Raw genomic sequence first — 24,112 nt, 5'->3', positions numbered from 1 at the left:
TTCAAAATAAAAAATCGGAATGTTTTCATTCAAATCAGAGCATCTTAATTCATTGAGTAGGGGCACCGGAAAACCAACCAATATCATTGCAAACCACTTTAAGGCTGATGGCCATGTCACAATTTATATTAAGTCAATTCTCATATATTGGACTTAATAACTCTTTCATGTCTCCCCCACTTGCCTGCATCAGCGGACCCTGTATAAAATGAGAAAAGATCAATCAAACTGAAATGATGTAAAAAAAATCTTTACAGTTGTAAGTGAAAACTATTTATTTTTTATTCATGCATGATGTACAGTACTCTTTAATAACTCCCTTTGAACTGATATGGGCCAGCTGCAAGAAGGCAAACCAGTACTAACGGAATTTAAAGGCTTTCAAAAATCAAGTGCAATGCTTGAGTGTAAGCCTGTAGGCTTCTATCTGGGTGGCCTTGCTGACATCAAAACTCAATACAGGTACCCTGGACTGGAGCACGAATAGGCATATGGCCTGACCGCATGTACACTACATAGCTAAATGTTCTTCCTCATTAGATCCCGCAAGAGTCTCTTGTTTTCTTGGATGAGTTCAACCACAACTCTGACATCTGTACTGGGTTGAGTGGAGCACAGGAAACATTACGTGCATGAAGCCAATAAGTACTCAGCAACTCCCCACACCCTTCAGAACTGGGTCAGCTGAGGACAAAGTTTGCTGGAGCACGGGAAATTCAGGCATGTGGAGCTGATGTGTACTTGCAGCTCCTTGAACTCTTTCAAGCTGAGTCAGGTGGGGTCAAGCTTCGCTGGAGTGTGGGACAACACTGCCAATTTTTGTTTAGCTGTATTTGAGGTACTCTACCTGCAATATGTTTGCAATTAGCTCTAGAACCAAGGGACACACCCTTGGATGTGACAAGGTAATTTAGATATAATTAATTTACGTAACAGGTGGAGACTATATGGAGTAGGTTACCCAGTGAGACAGTGGAAGCAAATAATGTAGAAAAAAATAAGAGAAAGGTAGATAGTCATTTGAGGGATTGAGAGATATTTGTTCATGGCTTCTGCCAGATGTATTTCCTCATCCTGTACAAAAAACAAAGAAAATTACAGCACAGGAACAGGCCTTTCGGCCCTCCAAGCCTGCACCAACTATGCTGCCTGACTGAACTAAAGCCCCCTACCTTTCCGGGGACCATATCCCTCTATTTCCATCCTATTCATGTATTTGTCAAGATACCCCTTAAAAGTCACTATCGTATCTGCTTCCACGACCTCCCCCGGCAGTGAGTTCCAGGCACTCACCACCCTCTGCGTAAAAAACTTGCCTCTTACATCTCCTTTAAGCCTTGCCCCTCACACCTTAAACCTATGCCCCCTAGTAATTGACTCTTCCACCCTGGGAGAAAGCTTCTGACTAGCCACTCTGTCCATGCATCTCATAATCTTGTAGACTTCTATCAGGTCGCCCCTCAATCTCCGTCGTTCCAGTGAGAACAAACCAAGTTTCTCCAACCTCTCCTCATAGCTAATGCCCCCCATGCCAGGCAACATCCTGGTAACTCTTTTCTGTACCCTCTCCAAAGCCTGCACATTCTTCTGGTAGTGTGGCGACCATAATTGAACACTATATTTCAAGTGCGGCCTAACTGAGGTTCTATAAAGCTGCAACATGACTTGCAATTTTTAAACTCAATGCCCTGGCCGATGAAGGCAAGCATGCCGTATGCCTTCTTGACCACCTTCTCCACCTGCGTTGCCACTTTCAGTGACCTGTGTATCTGTACACACAGATCCCTCTGCCTAACAATACTCTTAAGGGTTCTGCCATTTACTGTATATTTCCTATCTGTATTAGACCTTCCAAAATGCATTACCTCACATTTGTCCAGATTAAACTGTATTTTTCTAACTTCTCTACAATTCAATTACTATGAGTATCAGCACTCCTGGATTGTATAAATCCAAGCCAGCCATAAAACAAAACTTCCTAAAATCTACTTCAAAGATGTATCATAAGCCAGAGTCTGAAAACAATACACATTATCACACGTGACACTTCCATTTCCTACACCATTAAGCCTAATGATCTATTTATCATCGACTTTTTATGTGTTCTTGTAGCCGAATGAAATTGCACATAACTGAAAGTGCATAAGTGGAGGAAATGCAATTGCTTCAAAACATCAGTTGATTTAAATTTCAGACAAAACTGATGATGGCTAATAGAACATTTGCTACTGTTAAGCTGCAAAGGTTGTGATAACTTCATCTTTGGATTTGCTTTAGGGCTTTGATGATGTTGCAGTGAATCAGATAACACAGAGAGAGCCGAGGACAAAATGTTCCTTTTCTTTTCCAATTTAAATTTCACTCAACTTCAAGCTTTCATTTATCGACTAAAATGCAAAGCTAAGGTGAGAGAGCGCATATTTCATCAATTGTGAAGTAAGACACTCTCAGACAACTGGAGTAATGAGGTGTCTCTTTCTTTAAAAGCAAAACACTAGTTTCTAATGTCTCTTTCTCCCCAGTTCCCCAAGTAGGACATTGTCCCACCTCAGTTGCACAAAACACTCAGTTAATAAGAGAGGCAATCAGTCAGCGTAGACTAATTAGGCCATAGATTCTGTACATTTTATGTAACTCTACATAAGGGAAAATTGGCTTGAAACATAAAATACCAGTTACTCACTTGGATTGGTAGGCTGTGAGTCCATGGGGATCATAAGTTTTGGCCGTGTTCCCCTTCGAGCTGCTAGAGAACGTTCTAACGTGGACATACTGCTTCCAACTTCATCGGGATCGTGACCTGTAGATAAAAGAATCAATAGATGCTACCACTGGGATGAATGGAACTATCTCAAAGATTTAAATTTAAAAAAAATATTCATTCATGGGAGTCACTGGCTGGGCAGTATTTATTGCCCATCCATAGTTGCCCTTGTCCAGAGGGCAGTTGAGAGTCAACCACGTTGCTATGGCTTCTGGGATCACATGTAGGCCAAATCAGGTATGGAAGACAGATTTCCTTCCCGAAAGGACATTAGTGAATCATATGTTTTTTCTGACAATCGACAATGGTTTCATGGTCATCAGTAGATTTTTAGTTCCAGATATTTTTTATTGAATTCAAATTTTATCACCTACTGTGGTGAGATTCGAACCCGGGTTCCCAGAACATTAGCTGAGTTTCTGGATTAATAACGGAATTTTATTGCCTCGCCTGCCCCGGAACTGGTCAAGGCTCGCAGAACAGAATTCTCCATTGGCCTCGGGTGGAATTTTACGAGCTTTGTCCGAGCAAAGCTCGTAAAATGAGTAAACTTCCGCTCATGGTCTAGCAATAATACCACTCAGTCATTGCCTCCCCATCTACATGCTATATCTACATGCCAATAACACATTAGTGTTTGAATATATTCCCTTCATCAACTTTCCATTTTATAAATTCCAACGTCCACACTTAACTGATGAAGTTTGTGCATAAAAACTGCTGATATTGGAATGGTACCCGCTTATGATATGCAAATCCCAGGATCATTCCCGTAAGGCTGGAAGACCATTAACATAAGAACAGACATAGGTCATTTGGCCCATCAAGTCTGCTGCACCACTCAATGAGACCACTTGTCTTCCCACCTATTTTTGTGTCATCTCCATGTGCTATCAAACTATGGAACGATGTCTGGCATAACTGAACATCACTGCCCCTACACAATACTGATAAATATCAGATACCAGAAATTGTGCAGTCATTATAGTCATGAAACTAAAAATGGAGGAGGATACAAACACACCAGAGTCTTATCCCTCTTCTCCTCTTTGTTCCAACAACAAATTCTCCTCATGAGCTTAAGATGTTTTTTCTGCTTTCGCTCCTTTATGTGCCAGGGGGAGATGAGGAGACTTCTGGAGTAGAATGTGTGTGCAGTGGGGGGAAACTGTCCTAAGGACTCATATCAAATATGGCTGTAATTTGCCCAGTTGTACTAATGTATGCCGAGAGAAGATACAGCTTCCATTACGAGTAAATGGCAACTGCTTCCAGAGTGATTGATTGCTGCTGCATCCTGAGTCTGACAGGCTAACAAATGCCTGACAAAGAGCCAAAAATTGCAGCCTTTAAACTTCAATCCAATCGTGCCCCACTCATCCATAGCCACAGATTTGCAGAGGGGCAGAGTATCACATCTCCTCCAGATGACAATGGGTAAAATTTCCCATTCTCTGCACAGAGTGCTGGCTGAGGTGAGAAACCTGGCGTTCAGCTCACAGGCTGCACCTCTGGGATTTTTCTCCAGGTAATCCAGCACTCTGTGCAGAAGAAATCTGTTGGTGTGGTCCACGCCGTCACACTAGCGGGGCAGGGCCGGAAAAAAACAGCAGTCGCATATCCGGAGATCTCTGATAGGCAACACGGGAACCCCTCCACCACATGTACATAGAGAACCACCCGCCCAAACCACAGACATGGGGGACCTGCCCGACAGATACAGGAGACCCCCACACAAAAACACAAGGACAACATCCCTCACACGAACAAGGGGACCCCACCCACTATTGTGCTCTCCAGAACCCCCCCTAGCACTACCTTGGCACTGCCCCAGGGAACAGTGCCAGAGGGCAGTACCAGGGAGCAGGGTAATGCCAGCATACCTCTCTGGCATGTCTCTCCTCCGGACTCTGCTTACCTGTGGGTAATGGTGGGTTCCCTTCACCTACTTCCTGTTTTTATGAAAGTTTTGGTAAGCTTCACATTGGTGAGGAGGGTGTTCCAAATATGGGGGAATGATATGGCAGGGGAGCCCGCGAATTATACTGAAGTGAGGTTCCCGACCTTTCTGGGCAGGAACCATGTTTTTAAAGTTAATTTACTAGTGTCACAGGTAGGCTTGTGTTATGTTAGCAATGAGGGGTGGAGAGAATCAGAAAAGACCAGTGAGATTCTCTTTTTCCAAGTCCCACCATATTTTGTGCCCATGTTGCCATTTGCGCTCGCAGCAAATGTGGGCACAAAATCACAGCAAACGTCTTACTATGCCAACAGACAAACTTCCACTTATATTAAAATGATTGTTCCTTTCGATTTGAGATAGATAAGTCGGATATAACAGACATCTTGGTCAGGATTTCCAGCTCTGCAATCAGTGAGAGACAGCAGGTAAATGGATATTTTAAGAAACATGTATCTAATCTGAAGGTCACAAGTTTTCAGAGAAAAAGGGATAGAGATATAAAATTCAATCAGTAAAAGCAAGGATACAAATCCCAGAATTACATTTATTTCACAAAGCTGAGTTCATTCAGTCACTGGCACAGTGATCAGCACTGCTGCCTCAAAGTGCCAGGGACCCGGGTTCGATTCCCGGCTTGGGTCACTATCTGTACGGAGTCTGCACATTCTCCCTGTGTCTGCATGAGTTTCCTCTGGGTTCCTCCCACAGTCCAAAAGACATGCTGGCTAGGTATATTGGCCATACTAAATTCTCCCTCAGTGTACCCAAACAGACGCCAGAGTGTGACGACTAGGGGATTTTCACAATAACTTCATTACAGTGTTAATGTAAGCTTACTTGTGACACTAATAAATAAAACAAAAATAGTGGCCCCATCTATGTGGCATAACAGCTCTATTAGTATAAAACCTTGACTCACAGTGGGTGAAGTTACATTAGAGCTGTAAGGTGTATTCAGTCGGTATATCTTTTCTGAACCCCTGGTACTTATGGGTCAGCAGGGACGGAGCAGAGGGGCATGTCCGTAGGGAAGAAACCTACGATTGCCGGGAAGACTAAGGTCCTGTCGAATTTGACAGCAAGCCTTCATTATTTTATTACTCTGTTATTCACCCGGCAGCCCGTTGGTTTGACAGACTGATCAGCGGCTGCGAGGAAACGAATGCAGGAGATGCAAATGGTCCCCAACAAACATTGAGGTAATGTTACTGGAATAGCAATTCGGAGGCCTGCACTAATGCTCTGGAGATGAGTTCACATCCCACCATGGAAGTTATGGAATTTAAATTCAGTGAATTAATAAATCTGTGAACCCAACTCTCCACTCACCTGATGAAGGAGCAGCGCTCCGAAAGCTCGTGCTACCAAATAAACCTGTTGGACTTTAACCTGGTGTTGTGAGACTACTTACTCTCTTATTATGAGTTTGCTGTGGTGGGAATTGCCGTGCCTACCCCAGTCCAACGCCGGCATCTCTACATCATGGAATAAAATAATAATCTCACGATGATCGTGAAACTACCGGATAGTTAACAGACGGATTGATGGTCCTCCATGCTGTACACCAGACTTTAATGTCCATCACCAGAAGTGAGATGGTAGCACCACCACTGACCAAATTGGCTGAATCCTGAAGGACATACCTGCCAGACTGAGTTTGGGCAGCCAGTGCTGTTACATGGACAAGAGGAAAAAATTATTTGATCCTCACCAATCTAACTGTCTCGGTTGCACCGGTCCATGAAGCTGTTGGTAGAAGCGGCCAATGCCAAGTTCTGTGGGAGACAAAATCCCACCTTCCCATGGAGAACACCCTCCATCGTGTTAGGTAATCATGCAGGTCAAAACCGGACATTCATAAGGTGCTGTGGGATATCACTGACACAACTGTATTCAACCAGAACAAGTCAATGGGAAAGGGGAGAAAACCCTCCATTGGTTAGAGCAATAACCAGCACAATGGAAGGTGGTGATGGCTGTTGGAGGCCAATCATCTTGGTGCAGAAGGAGTGCTGCGAGAGTTCCTCAAGTTTGTGTTTCAGGTCAACCATCTTCAGCTGCTTTGTCAATGACCTTCCCTCAATCATAAGGTTAGGAGTGGGGATGTTTGCTGATGATTGTACAATGTTCAGCACCATTCAGGACCCCTCAGATACTGAGGTAGTTCGTGCCCAACTGGACCACATTGAAGCTTGGGCTGTTAAGTGGCAAGCAAAATACACCTAACACAAGTGACAGACAATGAGGATCTCCATCCAACAAAAGGTTTCTGACATTCAATGGTTTTACCATCACTGACTTCCATGCCAGCTACACCCATTGGTTGGAATTTTCCAGCCATTCGCGCTGACAGGATCTTCCATTCCCACCAGCAATGCACCCCTGCCGCAGATTTCCCGGCAGTGCGGGGTGCATTCAACGGTGAATGCCGTTGACAATGGCGAGACCCGAAGATTCCGCCATCAGCCAATGGCAGGCCGCCTCCACCTCTGCAAAACACACGGTGGGTTGCATGGAAAACCCTGCCCATTGTCTACCATTGAGCAGAAACTTAACTCTCTCAGCCATTTAAATACTGTGGCTCCAAGAACAGGTCAGAGGCCGGGGACTTTGAGACGGTAAGTTTCAACAACCATCAGAAAACCACACCGTGGATGGAAAATCCGAAGAAGGTGGCAGGACTTTGCAACAGATGAAGCTCCAAACCAACCGTAACCTGAGCACAGATTTTAGTTGATCAAGTGTATTGTATAAGAACATTTAATTGTACTTGGGCTTACCTGAATGTGAGCCACTTTTGCTGGTTAGCTGGTTCTCTGAGTGGCTGTGACTGACAGGGGTTATATCCTGGCAGCTTTGCTGCATTGGTGAATCTCTGACGGATGGATCTGTGCCTGAGGGCTTTTCAATATTTTTCATCTCCATTTCTTCATGATGTATCCAGAGATCTGGTGGCCTCAAGTCTTTTTGGCTGCCCTTTCGTTTGCCACCACTATGTGCTGCACGCTTTCTGTGATGGGAAGATCATAAATTAAACAATATGTAAGTGCTAGGACACAACAATGCAACAATCCTACTCTTCTATCAGTTATCTTTGAGTTTAAAACCAATTCGTTTTTTTTTTCAACTTATTCATTCATGAGATATGAGTGTCACTGGCTGGGCCAGCATTTGTTGCCTATCCCTAATTGCCTTTCAACCAGGCAGCTTGCGAGGCCATTTCAGAGGGCTTTTAAGAATCAACCACATTGCTGTGGATCCGGAGTCACATGTAGGCCAGACCAGGTAAGGACAGCAGATTTCCTTCCCTAAAGGACATTAGTGAACCAGATGGGTTTTTATGACATTTAATTCTAGATTTTTATAAAACTCAAATTTCACCATCTACTGTGGTGGGATTTGAATCCGGGTCCCCAGAGCATTGCTCTGGATCCCTGGGTTACTAGTCCAGCGACAATACCACTTCACCATCACCTCCCCAATTGTGAGAAATTAATGTAGCCTTAATTAATCTGTCCATGAGATTAAATTTCAAACAAGAAAAAAAATGATGGCTGGAATTCTCTGGCTGTTTACACCCTGCAAGGCTGCCAGTGAGAATGGGGAATTTGGCACTCAACCAAATCTCCATTCAGTGCAGCGGGACCGGAGAACCCCAGCTGCAGGCGAGGTCAAATAATTCCGGCCATGTCCTTTTAATCCCTACATGTTCAAAAGCGAGTCTTCTGATCTTCCTTCAAGAACGTTGTCACATTCAGCCATGAGATAGTCTTGCGCAAAGTATAAGATTAAGCATTAATTCTCATACAAGAAAAGGCACACCATTGTTAGCAATATCAACTTACTAACTTACGATCGCACTGATTGATATAACTAAACTAAATTGAATGGAATAAAAGTCACAGGTAAAACAAAAGCATTCGTTGATGCATCAATTTTATTCCCATCGTCTCCCCTCTGATCTTCATTTCACCACTAACGGCCAGGCCATCAATAGCCTTTGGCCTGAAATTCTAGACATGTCTTTGACACTACCCTCAACTTCTCTCCCTCTTTCTGGTTTAAAATACTCTGTAAAACCTACTTCGACCAAGCTTTTTGCACCAGTCCTAAAATCTTCTTACGTAGCTCAGTGTTAAACAGTATTTGATTATTGCTCCAGTGAAGTGCCTTGGGAAATTTTACGATATTACAGATATTAAATAAATGCAAGCTGTTGTTTTTGTGGCTGTTTATCAACCTGTGCATTGACTCTTATAGCAATCAGAGAAACTCTGCTCCAGTTACGTTTAATCCATTTTCCTTTTGATCTCGCTGATATTGCTATCAAGATGAATTCCCTATTTGTTTTTATATTTGTATAAAACACAAAGTGGAAGAAAAATCCAGTAACAGCAATCAATGGCAAATAAATAAGCATGAAAAAGATTCATGAAAAATATTATGTACAAGATAGGAATAAATAAGAAATTCAAATCATATATATTTTCAGCACATCAATCAAATGCAGTCGACAGTTATAAATTCTAGTAAAATTAAATCCTCAATTGGGGATAAGGTATATAACCCATATAACTTTGGTAGTAACAAAGAGAGGTTTTCCAATCACTTCAAACAGATCTTGTTGAAAGAGAGTTCTTTTCCATTTGTTTTCTTTGACATCTCCTCAACCCAGCGATTGCTAGTTCTTTTTCTATGCATGAAAATATCAAAATGGAAATCTGCGACTGTGAGATTTACCCATTGTTGAACCAGATCTTAGAATACCCTGTCCCATTTATGATACAGCCACTGGTATCAAAAATGATTACCTGGGAACTGAGGTTCACTGCAGGTTAGCACATCATTCTTTTATCCAAGGTACATGAGCTTTGTTTCAGCCCTAGCTGCAGGATTAAAGTCTCTTCTCTCTTCCTGCTATAAATATCTTATGTAAACTACACTTGAGCTGTTACAACCTGGTGGATATAAAGCTAATGCAAAATATGATACTAAATTGGCAATCTCACTCAGAAAGGTCACATGGATTCCTTGTATGAGAACTATTCAAATTCACACCGATAATCGGGTTTCCTTTTCTGAGTTTGAGATTAAGGCATAATGTTAAGGCAAATGCTATTGTGCAGCAGGCTGTACTTGACCTGAGAGAGCTTGGTGTTGACATGACTGTATGGAATAAATAATAGAATGCTGTCCCCCAATACTGATATTGTTTACCTCGATGAATACAGAACACACTCCAAAAACATGACTTAACATTAGGCAGCTCACCACCACCTTCTGAAGGACAATTAGAGTTGGGCAACAAATGCTGGCATTGTCACGTTCCAGTAATAAATGAAAAAAAGTTAAACTCTTTGTCCTACAGTAGAAACAAAGTACATAGCCACCCAAACAATCATGTAAACCAGACATCCCTAAATAGTGTTCAGGAATGCCTGCTCATTTTTTCCCAACATAACCCAAGGATGTTGAGCCAATATTGGCTCCCATGGAACTATGTTCAGATGTATCAATGGCATTGCAACCTCACAAATAGAGTGAGATGTTGTAAGGTAAGACAAGGTTTCTGTGGAGCTTTGGTGAAGACCTTATCGTCTTATCTTATTGTTTTTTCACTTACACGGTGAGGCGGGGAGGCAAGCCCCGAGGGGCTCTCGCTTCTGGTCGGAAGCGGCCGGGCGCGACCTGCTCCGCTGACAGTGACAGATGGGGAGTTTGACTGGGGCGGTACACCTGTCACACCCTAACACAGGTGTGCTAAGGCGAGCTCAGGGAGAACAGAAACCTCCCTGGAGCAGAAGGGGAAAAGCTCGCTTGATCTTGATTTTCAGTACGAACACAGACTGTGAAAGCCTCACGATCCTTCTGACCTTTTGGGTTTTAAGCAGGAAGTGTTAGGAAAATTTACCAGGTGAGCTAAATGGTCTGTTTCTGTGCTGTGAAATTCTATGCCGTATCTTGACCACTCCCCTGAATCAGATCAGCTAAATCAACTCAAAGTAAAAATTCAACTGTAGAACCTTCCTGGTTTAGGCAACTGAGTCAGGCACTGGATAAACTCGTTGAGGCAGCAGGTGAACTCCTTCAGAAGTTACCGCAGCCAAGTGAAAATAAAATGAGATTAATCAATAAGATATAAACATACTTCCTTTGCTGTGCTGAAGATCGGCGGGTACAGATGACGGCAACAACTATAACCACTACGACAGTTACTGCTCCAATGGAGACCACGATGATCACCAGCAGATTACCATTCTTCTGAGGAGTCACGCTGCCATGAGGTGGATGCATCTGACCAATTGGAGGCTCTAGAATAAAAAAAATAAAGGTTTGTGATTAGTCCTAAAAATATAAAGTGAGGAAGCTATGAGGAACTTTCTTCATGGAATGGCTATTAGAATTCAGAGTACGTTACCATAAATGTCTAATGAGCCAATGCACTTCAGGGGAGCTAATCTCTTGAAGAAAAGTGAAAAAGCAGGGAAATGGGATTATGGTAAAAGGCTCTTGTGTAGAAGCAGTAGTGCTACAATTGAACTGCTGCAGCAATGGGCTTCCTCTTTATACTTAAATTGTCGTGCTTTTGTAATTTATTTCTGTGCAGCGAGAAGAAGGATGTTTTATCCTCTGAGCAATGTCAGCACATTCCAGGTCAACGTTATAGCTGGAGATGTCCAAAAGAACATAAGGTAGGTTACAAACCTGCAAAGTTAACCCCTTAGCTGGTGAATAGTGAGGTAAATTCTACAGCATTGATGGCCTATTCTGCTCTGTTACTTCCTATCTTTAAATTAAATTATTTTCTTTTAATTTTTGTGTTTCCATTTTTTTTCCCGCCCTACACAGGGTTTGTAAAACATTCCACTGGAAAGTTAATGAGGAACGAGAACTTTAATAAGAGGTTCACTCTGACAGCTGAGATTGCTCTGCATCCAGGTTGAGGAAGGGGCAGAAAAGGAATCCAGGGCCAAGAGACTGCAATTTTCAGATAGAAGAAAATGTGATCTTCCAAGTAAGGTCACCACCATACATGTTGGCTAGATTACGCATGGTGTCTGCAGTCTCTTAGTCTAAATGCATTTCAAAAATTGCTGACTTCTCATTAGCTCAACACCGGCAGACCTCAAACAATTGGCTCCTTCGTTCCATTCATTCACTCAGCAGGAAACAGGTTACCAATGAGGTACAGCCACATTGAAAACAGAAGCACTCTGGAACATGCCTTTGGCATGCTGGTAGCTTCACTGCAGCACCAGCTGATCAAAAGAAGTCAAGCCTCCTTGTGGTGACATCATTCTAACAAGGAACTTGACTAATGCTCCCTTCAGGGAAAAGACTCAAGGAACTGCAAGCAAAGTCAAAGCAGCCAGTGAAAATCTGGATCAGGTCTTTGGTATGCCTGATAGCACAGAGAACTTGGCCAAAATCTTTATGACATCGTCTCAATTCCAGCATGGAGCAACTGATGAGAGATTGTGGTTTCCTGCCTTGAAAGCAAACCCAAAACTAATCACCTCCAGCAGCTCAAGTGAAACAATGTAAATTTGACGTAACACTATCTGCGGGTGTGCTGAACACATTACAATGCTATTTTTTAGGAAGTAAGCAAAAGGAAAAGCAGTGCAGTTGATGAAATCTTTTGTTAAAACACTGACAGATCATGCTCCTGTTTGACGTATTTGACTGCAAGGCCCACAGTTTAGCTGTTCATTTATCTCTTCACTGGTTATTTTACACCAAGGCTTACACAAGCCAAAACATGACACTCCATTACTTAATATACAATCTGTATGTATTTTGTAACAATTAAAAGCCATTCTTTGAGAGCAATAGTGTGGCTGGAAGCTCCTACACATTGTGCTGTGCCCCATCTAGAAGATGGGAAGAAAAATATATGCATCTACACCAACCTGGCTACATTATAATATTATTATTTTATTTTTAAAATAGGCAAAAGCAATAGGCACCTGACATTTCTGACTATCCATGACTCAGATCAGAGGAATCTCTAACCTTGAGAACCTTGAGGGCAGCACAGTGATTGACACTGCTGCCTCACAGCTCCAGGGACCTGAGTTCGATTCCCGGCTTGGGTGACTGTGTGGAGTTTGCACATTCTCCCTGTGTCTGCGTGGGTCTCCTCCCACAGTCCAAAGATGTGTGGATTAGGTTGGTTGGCCATGCTAAATTGCGTCTTAGTGTTCTTGGATGTGTATGTTGGAGGGATTAGCAGGGTAAATATGTGGAGTTTTGGGGATAGAACCTGGGTGGGATTGCTGTCGGTGCAGACTCGATGGGCTGAATGGCCTGCTTCTGCACTGTAGGATTTCTATGAAATTATTACATGACCACAGAAATCCAAAAAAATGCACCAACATCTTTTATATTTCCAAGGCAGAGGTCTGGCCACAGAGATGGTCTGTTTGTAAAGGTGAGAGATACCCTTACGCCTCTATCAAACACCTCAAGATTCTAGACCTGTAAAAATACATCCTTGCTCAAAGCCCAGGAGAGTTTGGAGTTATGTCACATGATCTCCCCCAAGCTTTTAGAACCTGTAATATTGTTGTGTGGAATCAAGTGAAGAGGCAGTGCTCCGAAAGCTCGTGCTATCAAATAAACCTGTTGGACTTTAACCTGGTGTTGTGAGATTTCTTACTGTGCCCACCCCAGTCCAACGCTGGCATCTCTACATCGTGACAGTAATAAATAAGCATTCTTCCATCATGCAAGTCCTCACTTTTAGAAAGATGAATCATCCTGCAACTGTTTCAGTTTGTTAACCATGAAGGAATACACCAATGCAATTTTAATTCTGGACTCTACACTCATGTGGAACCATAATTTATTGTTATCGTGTTTTTGCCTGATACCGCTTACCTACCCGTGTCCCTCTTTATCGTATGAGTGCAAAAGGGACGGATGCCACAAAACTCCTTCCCATGTTTTGTGCGTCTAAAATACACCAACTCTCTTATTATGAGTTTGCTGTGGTGGGAATTAATGGATGATCAGATCAGTCCAAACTGAAAGGATCGGGAAAATACACCACCATTTATAAAGGGAGAAATAAAAAACAAACCTGTTTGTGGACAAGTAATGAGAGCAAAAATCAGGGCCGTTTAAATTAATCCCCCTACCTGTCCATCGCAGCTGGGAAATAGTAGATATTTTCTTTGGCAACTTACCTCTGATTTCTCCTGAATGTTCAAGAGGCAATTTTCCTCTTTGTTGCACCTGAGCAACACTGAAGTTGTCAGGAGCAGTGAAGAGGAAAAGAGGATGGCTTTCCAGCTCTCTCACTCCCACTGAACTGCCCAGGGACTTTCGAGCAAACATACATGAACGTAACGAACACACGTCTGCAAACGAGACAGGAGGGAATGGTCCTAGCAGTCCTATTCCGCTCTGCAGTGCATACACAGCAGACAAACTGTGGATATGGTTCCTTTCTTTCCTCCACAACAGCCAGGGGATCCAGAAGCTGGTGGCCAGGAGCATATCCACAGAGCTCGGGCCTGCATCTCTACATCATGGAAGGAAATTGAACCAGGTGGATTGGTAGTAGATTGAACCAAGGCAGCATTTAGACAGTTACATGGGTAAGATGGGTATAGAGGAATATGGGCCAAATGCGGACAATTGGGATTAGCTTAGGGGTTTTAAAAAAAAAGGCGGCATGGGCAAGTTAGGCCGAAGGGCCTGTTTCCATGCTGTAAACCTCTATGACTCTATAAATTCAACCTTTCATAGGTCCATGATGGACTTCAGGCATTCTCTAATTGTCGAGCACCTAGTTTGGAAGTGAGGTAGGGGAAGGAAGGCATGATTCTGAGGCACTGGTAGCCCTCTGATTTTTTAAGTTTATTTATTAGTGTCAAAAGTAGGCTTACATTAACACTGTAATGAAGTTGCTGTGAAAATCCCCTAGTCGCCACACTCCAATGCCTCTCCAGGAGAACGTGCAGGCTCCACACAGACAGTGACCCAAGTCAGGAATCGAACCCGGATCCCTGGCATTCTGTAGCAGCAGTGCTAACCACTGTGCCAACATGCCACCCCTGTGCCACCCTTCACTCATGCAGCATTCTTCCTAGTTGACCGTCAAGTGTGAGGAAGCAAACCACAACTGGCATAGACATGCACACACACATTTCACCACCAAGGACTTGTGCAATTAATTATTTCTATAGCCTAGTACTGAAAGTTTAATCCTTTAAAATTGTGGCACATTTACTGCAGCAAACAGCATAAACTCTTTTACTAATGCAATATGAATAAAATATATACACTTTTCATCATGGTAGATGGGATGTTGAAATATTTGCCTAATAAATGTGCCCATTTTTCACATTTGAATGTTATATTACAATTGTCTACAAGCAAGAATTCAAGCAGCACAGAAAATGACAATAAAGTAACAAAAAAAACTTAAAACCTGAAGGAAAGTATATTATTGCTGATAATGCCATGATCTTCCACCGTTAGTGTAACAACGTGTGGCTGTAGCAAATTTCAAGCATTCATCAGTTGCAATGCCACTGTAACATAGCAACAACATGAACCTAAATTATTCTAAATGTGCATGTTCAACCTTGGATAAAGGTCACACAGGGGGAATTGTCTGAAAGCATCTGTAAACACTGAGTGATATTTTAAATTCAGCAAAGTGAACCATTTATCTGTGAAAGTGACAGATGCTTACCGAAAGAATTATGAAAATGTCCTGTCGGAAAGGGCCAAACTAGATTGTTAGGCTAGAGCATGTCACCCAACTTCGATTTGTGAACATTTCACCTGAACTTCATGCATGCTTGAATTATTCAAAAGAGGCAGCCAGCTATTCCCCTGAGCCCAGATGCGTCATTCTGCCCTGCCTGCAGTGTTCTGCTTTATTATTATTCAACAGCCACTTGTCCAATGCAACAACCAGGAAATGAAAGGGCCAGGCAGATTTCAGGTCAAATCACAATAACATTGCAAGCTCTGGTGTGGGTAGAAGGCGCCTGATCCATCTGACTCTGTTTGAGTCTCTGGATTATACAAAGTTAGAGTGAGTGTATCAATTTCAAATAGAGCTTTGATATGCTGTTAATGGCCAGAATTGATGTCTAAACTAGTAAATACACAATCTAGTACATAATTTAGCTTTAGCAGTCGAGAGATCTGTTGGCTAATCTCTACAATACAGACAATATAAGTAACTTCGTTAACACTAGATTGAGATCACAATAATTCATTGATGGTTTGAGTGCAGTTAATGAATGTCAGGTGACAGCAGTATTGAGCTCAGAGTTAAGTCTTCAGAATAGGTAACATATTGTTGTGACCTTTGAATAGAGAACAGTAACAGTAAGGAAAATTTGAAATGATCTTAACTTTTTGAGAGAAATAGTTTCTACAAATGTTTGAAAATGATTAAAGTGTTTGTATTAATTGTAAAGGCATTAATTATAATTCTTGGAGAAAAAAATAGTGGCCCATGTGGCCTGGTGACCCTTGACCTGGAATTAGTTGTAACAGGATGGAAATTAAAATACAGAGGCTGCATGGTGTGGTGAACCACTGTAGTATTGTCTGTTTGTGTGATATGCCTGGACACGCCCCTGCTGCCTCAATCCGGGACTCCGCCCTTCTCTGGGTATAAAGGCTCTCCGCCCCTTTTGCCTCAGTTCAGATTAGCTATCGGTTCGGGTGTGCTCCAATTCTTTCGTAAATAAAAGCCTGTTATTTTGCAACAACGAGTCTTTGCATAATTGATGGTGCATCACATGGCACACAGACCAAGCGAGGAAACAGAAGAGTTGGCTGTTGCCAATGGAGAATCAGATCAGTCTTCTAAGGAAGTGGACTTGAATTTTGCTTTGAAGTACTTTGTGGCTGAAACTGGTACTGCACAAATCTACCTGTCCATTCACATTTAAGTTATGTTTATTCTCATTTATGTTAAAGGAAAATTTACAAAAAATGAAATCTTATTGGTCTCTCTTCACTTGGGGGGGGGTGGGGGGGGTCGTTCGGCAAATTTGGTTATTTTGGTCGACAGACCCCAATGGAGATTGTGACTATAGTATCTTGCACTGTCTGTGAGGCACTCAATTTCTTTGGGATTTTCAACATACAGGCAATCAGCCTTGGAATTTAAGGAAGGATACATTTGCACAAAGTCAATTTCTACACCATTTCTTTAGAGCTTCCACGGAAATTGTAGTAAATGATTAAGAAAATGCAATGTAGAAATTTAAGCCCCATGGTCAGTAGAAATGCTTAAAGACAAGAAGGGACAGAGGCTGCAGAGTAGCTCGTAGGCAAGCTCGCTGTGGCTTGCTTTTAGCATCAAGTTCATGTTTTACTTCCTTTTCATCAGAAACTCTGCCCTTTCCATGAATACATGTGGAGTGACATGCATCCAGACGTGCGCATGCACACAGCACAAATAATTTGGGTTCACGAACAACAACAAAAATAACAGCTGATACTGACAGCATTACTGGCAGTGATCACTGCACAGAGAAGGCGGTATAAAATCCATCACATTTTTATCTCTCTACAGCCCTGAAAAGTCTTACAGACTCAAAATATTAACTGTTTCCCTTCCCACAGATGCTACCAAATCTGCTGAGTTTTTCCAGCCTTTTCCATGTTTATTTCAGAATTCCAGCATCTGCGGTATTTTGTTTTTATGATGGAAAGGTTATCAAGTAGCACTTCCACAGCAATAACTTGCTCACTGATGCTCAATTTGGACCACGGCCACTCAACTTCTAACATTATTACAGCCTTGGTCCAAACATGGACAAAAGAGCTGAGTTGAAGAGGTGAGTGAGAGTGACGACCTTTGACACCTTGCATGGTCAGGTGAGAGCAGGTGGGCTGGACAGAGTGATATGAGTGTCCTGGACTGCTTTCTAAATATGGCGCCGAGACCTTTGAACCCACCTGCTGATGGTGGGCGGACAAATCAACTGTGAGCCCACCAGGAGGCAAATGTGGTTCCAAGCACAGAATATGGTATGGGATCCTGATATTCTAGCCAGTGGTAAAACTGTCACCAAAGCCACCCACCACTGCATCTTGTCTCAAAATGGGAGAATCCCACTCTTAATTTTTAAACAGGCTCTTAAAGGACAAAAGAGATGTAGAGAGGTGGGATGTAATTCCAGAGCTTGCATTGGAAGGCATGGCTGCTCAACAGTCTAGCACTATAGCAGCATAAATATCTCAGATCTCAGAGGACTGAGAGTTGGAGGGGATTGCAGGGAAAGGACTGATGAGGCCATGGAAGGATTTGAAAATAAGGGTGAAAATCAATTAGCTGCATAACCTGGAGCCAATGTAGGTCAGTGAGCACAGGGTGATGGGTGAGCGCGAGTGCGAATAAGAACAAGTGCTTCGGAGTTTAGCATGTCTTTAAGTTTATGGAGGGTATAATGAGGAAGGCTGGGCAGATGGATTGGGATAGTCATGTCTAGATGCAACAAAGGCATGGGTGAGGATATCAGCCAGTGGTGGAGTCAGGTGATGTTGCAGGACTGGAATTAGCCTGATTGATGGTGAGGATATGTGACCAGAAGCTCAACCCGGGGCCAAATATGACACCAAGATTGCAAACCATTCGGCTCAGCCTCAGAGACAGTTGCCAAGAGCAGAGGAAGCTCAGTATTCTTGGTTACATTTTGATTCTCATTACGAACCATTTTCATTGAAGGACTAAGCTGTTGTATATTGAGAAATATCTCTTGTAAAAAGCAGTGAGCTTGGCTTCACATATAATTTGCTTAATGCAGCCCATCAAATACTGAGATTATTCAGAACTCTGCAGCCACGCTGTGTCACACATGGTGTCAAAGGTGGAATACGCTCATCAAGATATTACAGTGGGAGATGAAACCTACCATTTGCAACAGAAATTAGGATCATTCATCACGGAGTATTAAACTGCAAGATGAAATCCACAGCTCTGAGCTGTGTGAACAGAAGCTAGAACCTTCATAAAAGATTGTTAACTCAGCAGGAGAAACTCAGAGTTTGGGGCAGAGATAGAACAATTAATCAAAGATTGCTTGGAGTTGCGAAAACTAATAAGCTGAAGCAAAGTAAGAGTGCTAAAAGGAAAAACAGAGACAAACGAAAATCATGATGGTTTCTATATTCCTGGGGCCATTGAGAACTTTGTGAGGGTCAATGTTTCTAGATATGGGGGGGGAAGGAGGGATCAAGATTGAATGTGATGATCAGCCAGGATCAAAATGAATGGGGGAGCAGGCTCGAAGGGCCAAATGGCCTACTCCTGCTTCTAGTTTCTAATTCATGCTCTGGAGTTTTACGAAGTTCTGGGGCAAGTGCTGCTGTTTCCTGCTCTTTTGTTGACATAAATTGGGTCACCCCAGTCACCATCTTTCAGGGAAATCCTGTTGTATTCAACTCATTTATTATCATTATTTGGGAAAGTTACAAACAAGGTCGATAAAGGGGAACCTGTAGATGTGGTGCACATGGATTTCCAAAAGGCATTTTGATGTCACATTAAGATGTCATTACAAAGGAAGCTGCACAAAATAAGAGCACATGGTGTAGAGTATAACATATTAGCATAGATAAAGGAATGGTGAGCTAACAGGAAGCAGAGGGTCAGGATATATATGTTTTTAAAGTTGATAGCCTTTTTAAAAATTCATTTTACAAGATGTGGGTGTCGCTGGCCAGACTAGCATTTCTTGCCCATCACTAGTTGCCCATCAGAAGGTAATGGTGAGCTGCCTTCTTGAACTGCTGCAGTACCTTAGATGTAGGTACACCCATAATGCTGTTAGGGATTTTGACCCAGCAACAATGATGGAACTGCAATATATTTCCAAGTCAGGATGGTGCAGGATTTGAAGGGAAACCTTTAGGTGGTGGTGTTTGCTGCTTTTGTCCTTCTAGACGGAACTGGTCATGGGTTTGGAAGGTGCTGCCTAAGGAACCTTGGTGAGTCCCATTACACTCCTGACATGTGTCTTGGAGATGGTGGACAGGCTCTGGCGCGGGGGGTGAGGTGGGGAGGGGGTGGTTGGTGGTGGTGAGGAGTTGAGTTACTCGCCACAGGTTCTGGAATAGCTCTAGTAGCCACTGTACTTGCATGGATTGTCCAGTTCAGTTCAGTTTCTGGAAAAAAGCAACCACCAGGATGTTGATAGTATAAGTTTTTATAAATGTATAAAAAGGAATAGAGTGGCTAGAGTGAATGTTGGACCCTTGGAGGACGAGAGGGGGGAGTTAATAGTGGGAAATGAGGATATGGCTGAGTCTTTAAATAAGTTTTTTGTGTCGGTCTTCACGGTGGAGGACACAAATAGTTTGCCAAATATTAACGATAGAGGGTTGGCAGCAGGAGAAATACTTAATACAATTAATGTTACCAGAGAGGCAGTGCTGGGTAGACTAATGGGACTGAAGGTGGACAAGTCCCCGGGTCCGGATGGAATGCATCCCAGGGTATTGAAAGAAATGTCAGAGGTAATAGTGGATGCGTTAGTGATTATTTATCAAAACTCGTTGCATTCTGGGGTAGTGCCGGTTGATTGGAAAACGGCTAATGTTACGCCGCTGTTTAAAAAAGGAAGGAGACAAAAGGCGGGTAACTATAGGCCGGTCAGCTTAACGTCTGTAGTAGGGAAAATGCTGGAATCCAGTATTAAAGAGGAGATAGCAGGGCATCTGGATAGAAATGGTTCGAAAAATCAGACGCAGCATGGATTCATGAGGGGAAAGTCGTGCTTGACGAACATGTTGGATTTTTATGAAGATGTGACTAGGGCGGTTGATGGAGGAGAACCGGTGGATGCAGTGTTTTTGGATTTCCAAAAGGCGTTTGATAAGGTGCCCCATAAAAGGCTGCTGAAGAAGATTAGGGCACACGGAGTTGGGGGTAGTGTGTTAAAGTGGATTGGGGACTGGCTATCCGACAGGAAGCAAAGAGTCGGAATAAATGGGTGTTTTTCCGGATGGAGGAAGGTAACTAGTGGCGTGCCGCAGGGATCGGTACTCAAGGCCGCAACTATTTACCATTTATATAGACGATCTGGAGGAGGGGACGGAGTGTAGGGTAACGAAGTTTGCAGACGACACAAAGATAAGTGGAAAAGTGAATCGTGTGGAGGACGGAGAAGATCTGCAGAGAGATTTGGACAGGCTGAGTGAGTGGGCGAGGATATGGCAAATGGAGTATAATGTTGATAAATGCGAGGTTATACACTTTGGAGGAAATAATAACAAATGGGATTACTATCTCAATGGAAACAAATTAAAACATGCTACCGTGCAAAGGGACCTGGGGGTCCTTGTGCATGAGACGCAAAAGCCCAGTCTGCAGGTACAACAGGTGATCAAGAAGGCAAATGGGATGTTGGCCTATATCGCGAGGGGGATAGAATATAAAAGCAGGGATGTCTTGATGCACCTGTACAGGGCATTGGTGAGGCCGCAGCTGGAATACTGTGTGCAGTATTGGTCCCCTTATATGAGGAAGGATATATTGGCATTGGAGGGAGTGCAGAGAAGGTTCACCAGGTTGATACCGGAGATGAGGGGTTTGGATTATGAGGAGAGGCTGAGGAGATTGGGTTTGTACTCGTTGGAGTTTAGAAGGATGAGGGGGGATCTTATGGAGACTTATAAGATAATGCGGGGACTGGATAGGGTGGAGGCGGAGAGATTCTTTCCACTTAGTAAGGAAGTTAAAACTAGAGGACACAGCCTCAAAATAAAGGGGGGTCGGTTTAAGACAGAGTTGAGGAGGAACTTCTTCTCCCAGAGGGTGGTGAATCTCTGGAATTCTCTGCCCACTGAGGTGGTGGAGGCTACCTCGCTGAATATGTTTAAAGCACGGATGGATGGATTCCTGATCGGTAAGGGAATTAAGGGTTATGGGGATCAGGCGGGTAAGTGGTACTGATCCACGTCAGATCAGCCATGATCTTATTGAATGGCGGGGCAGGCTCGAGGGGCTAGATGGCCTACTCCTGCTCCTATTTCTTATGTTCTTATGTTCTTATGATAGTGGTGGATTCAGCCATGGCAATGTCATAGGGTGATGGTTAGATCCTCTCTTGTTGGAGACGGTCATTGCCTGGCACTTGTGTGACTCGAATGTTAATTGCCCCTTGCCAGCCTAAGCCTGATATTATCCAAGTCTTGCTACATTTGGATTTGAACAGCTTTAATATCTGAGGAGATTTGAATGATGCTGAACACTGTGCAATCATCTGTGAATATCCTCACTTCTGAACTTATGATGGAAGGAGGTCATTGATGAAGCAGCGGAAGATGGTTGGACCTGGGACACTGCACTGTAATTAGAGGAGTGCCACAGGGATCAGTGCTGGGAAAGTGGAATTAAAACCATAGCCAGATCAGCCATCATCGTATCAAATGGCAAAGTGGATTGGATGGGCCAAATAACCTACAAAGTCCTATGTTCCTATATGCGAGCCTTAGCATTGGATAACCAGGAGGGGAATCAGAGTCAAACCCTGACACTGTTCTCATCTAATGTCTACATACCCAGGACAATAATGAGAAGTGGGAACTCTGGCTGATCTTGCCCTCTGCAGCTGAAAGCCAATTAATGAGCCTTTCCTACGTTGGTGAAAGCAGCATTAAAACCTAGACTTTCCGATAAACATGATGCTGCTCTTCCTTGCTTTCAGCAGCTAATCAAAGAATCCAATAGAATCTCTACAGTGCAGAAGGAGGCCATTCGGCCCATTGAGTCTGCACCAACCACAATCCCACCCAGTCCCTATTCCTGTAACCCAATATATTTACCCTGATAATCCCCTGACACCAGGGTCAAGTTAGCATAGCCAGTCAACCTAACCCGCACACCTTCGGACTGTGGGAGGAAACTGGAGCACCTGGAAGAAACCCACGCAGACACGGGGAGAATGTGCAAACTCCAGACAGACAGTGACCCGAGGCCAGAATTGAATCCATCAGAGGAGCTGCAGAGGGCTACATTTTATGAGTCATAGAATAATAGGGCACAAAAGGAGGCCACTCAGTCCATCTGTGCCAGCCTTTCAAAAATAAGAGACAAATCAGTCCCTCTCCTGTGTTCCTTCCCATATCTCTGCATGTCTTTCCTTTCTAAGCATGTAGCCATTTCATCTTGTAGGTTTAAGCTATGATTATTCTATTCCCTCAGGATTAGATGGCCAAATATTATGAGGAGATGAAGCATGCGTGTTAGTATATCTTGGGTTTAATTGGTGCTGAGTTAGCCAATATGGTGATCTAAATCTCGCAGTAGCTTTGGAAGAAATTGGCTATTCTTGACTTAAAAGATCCTGTGTTCTACAAAATTTACACTTGGGATAAGGTTATTCAGTTCTCGAAATGAATAGAAGAAAATAAATTGTGTAGTCAGGGGCAATAGCAGAGAATGGAAAAGAAACAAAGCAAAGGAAGTTTAGTACGGTGCAGAATGTTTTCTTCCTGGGGCTAAAAATGGCACCAATTAATTTTAATTCCAATTTTCCCATCCTTCCTCAAATCCTAAGGGAAAGGAATGTGCCTCCTCTGTTCACCTTTCCAGTAAGTTCCAGGAGAGGTGAGTAATCTCAGCATGAAGCGATATGCTATCACTATCACACAGCAGGATGTCAGCACACTCAACTAACTTGATGCCTGCATATGGCAAATGAGCCTTTTTAAAGTAGTTAACGTGAAAGTAAACCTCTTCAGCTCTGCTGCACCAGAAGTAACCTGAGAAAGAGGGTTAACCAAATCATTCCTGCTGCTTGTCATTATTGAAACAAGTTCCATTTGTTTGCCATGGAGACAAATAGACCTGCAAAATAAGTGCTTCACAAATGGCAATTACAGTGCTGAATGTCAAATACTTTAGACAAAATAGGATAGCGCACTACCTATGCAACATGTCACCTTAATTAGTTCAGATCAGCAATTCCTCACTGGCATCTAGATCATAGAATAGAATCCCTACAGTGCTGAAGGAGGCCATTTGGCCCAACGAGTTTGCACCGACAACAATCCCAGCTCAGCCCTATCCCTGTAACCCCATGTATTTAGCCCGCTAAACACCTGACAAAAAGGGTCAATTTAGCACGGCCAATTCACCTAACCTGCACATCTTTGGAATGTGGGAGGAAATGGGGTGAATGTGCAAACTCCACGCAGACAGTCACCCAAGGCCAGAATTGAACCCAGGTCCCTGGAGCTGTGAGGCAGCAGTGCTAATCACTGTGCCACCATGCTGTTCTATATAAGCACTGATCAAATATTACAGTGCTGGGGACGTCTTCACATGTCATGGGATGTGGTGGCTGACATCTGCCACATTCTCTAGGAGGAGTTGACGCTGCAGGGACTCGGAGGCC

General features: G+C 43.1%; 1 protein-coding gene across 1 annotated transcript in view; it reads right to left on the bottom strand.

Moving 5' to 3' along the window:
* dcc (DCC netrin 1 receptor) overlaps positions 1–24,112 on the bottom strand; it is an 868,461-nt gene that overhangs the window by 52,113 nt on the left and 792,236 nt on the right. The window contains exons 23-25 of the mRNA XM_078241787.1: positions 10,876–11,038; positions 7,508–7,737; positions 2,684–2,800 (exon numbers count right to left, since the gene is read on the bottom strand). Of these exons, the coding sequence (XP_078097913.1) occupies positions 2,684–2,800; positions 7,508–7,737; positions 10,876–11,038 (510 nt within the window). The remainder of the gene's footprint in view (positions 1–2,683; positions 2,801–7,507; positions 7,738–10,875; positions 11,039–24,112) is intronic.

The sequence above is a fragment of the Mustelus asterias genome, chromosome 1, assembly GCF_964213995.1.
Source record: "Mustelus asterias chromosome 1, sMusAst1.hap1.1, whole genome shotgun sequence".
Classification (NCBI taxonomy): Eukaryota; Metazoa; Chordata; class Chondrichthyes; order Carcharhiniformes; family Triakidae; genus Mustelus; species Mustelus asterias.
The sequence above is the reverse complement of the archived record's forward strand: the minus strand, read 5'-3'. Positions and strand labels throughout refer to the sequence as shown.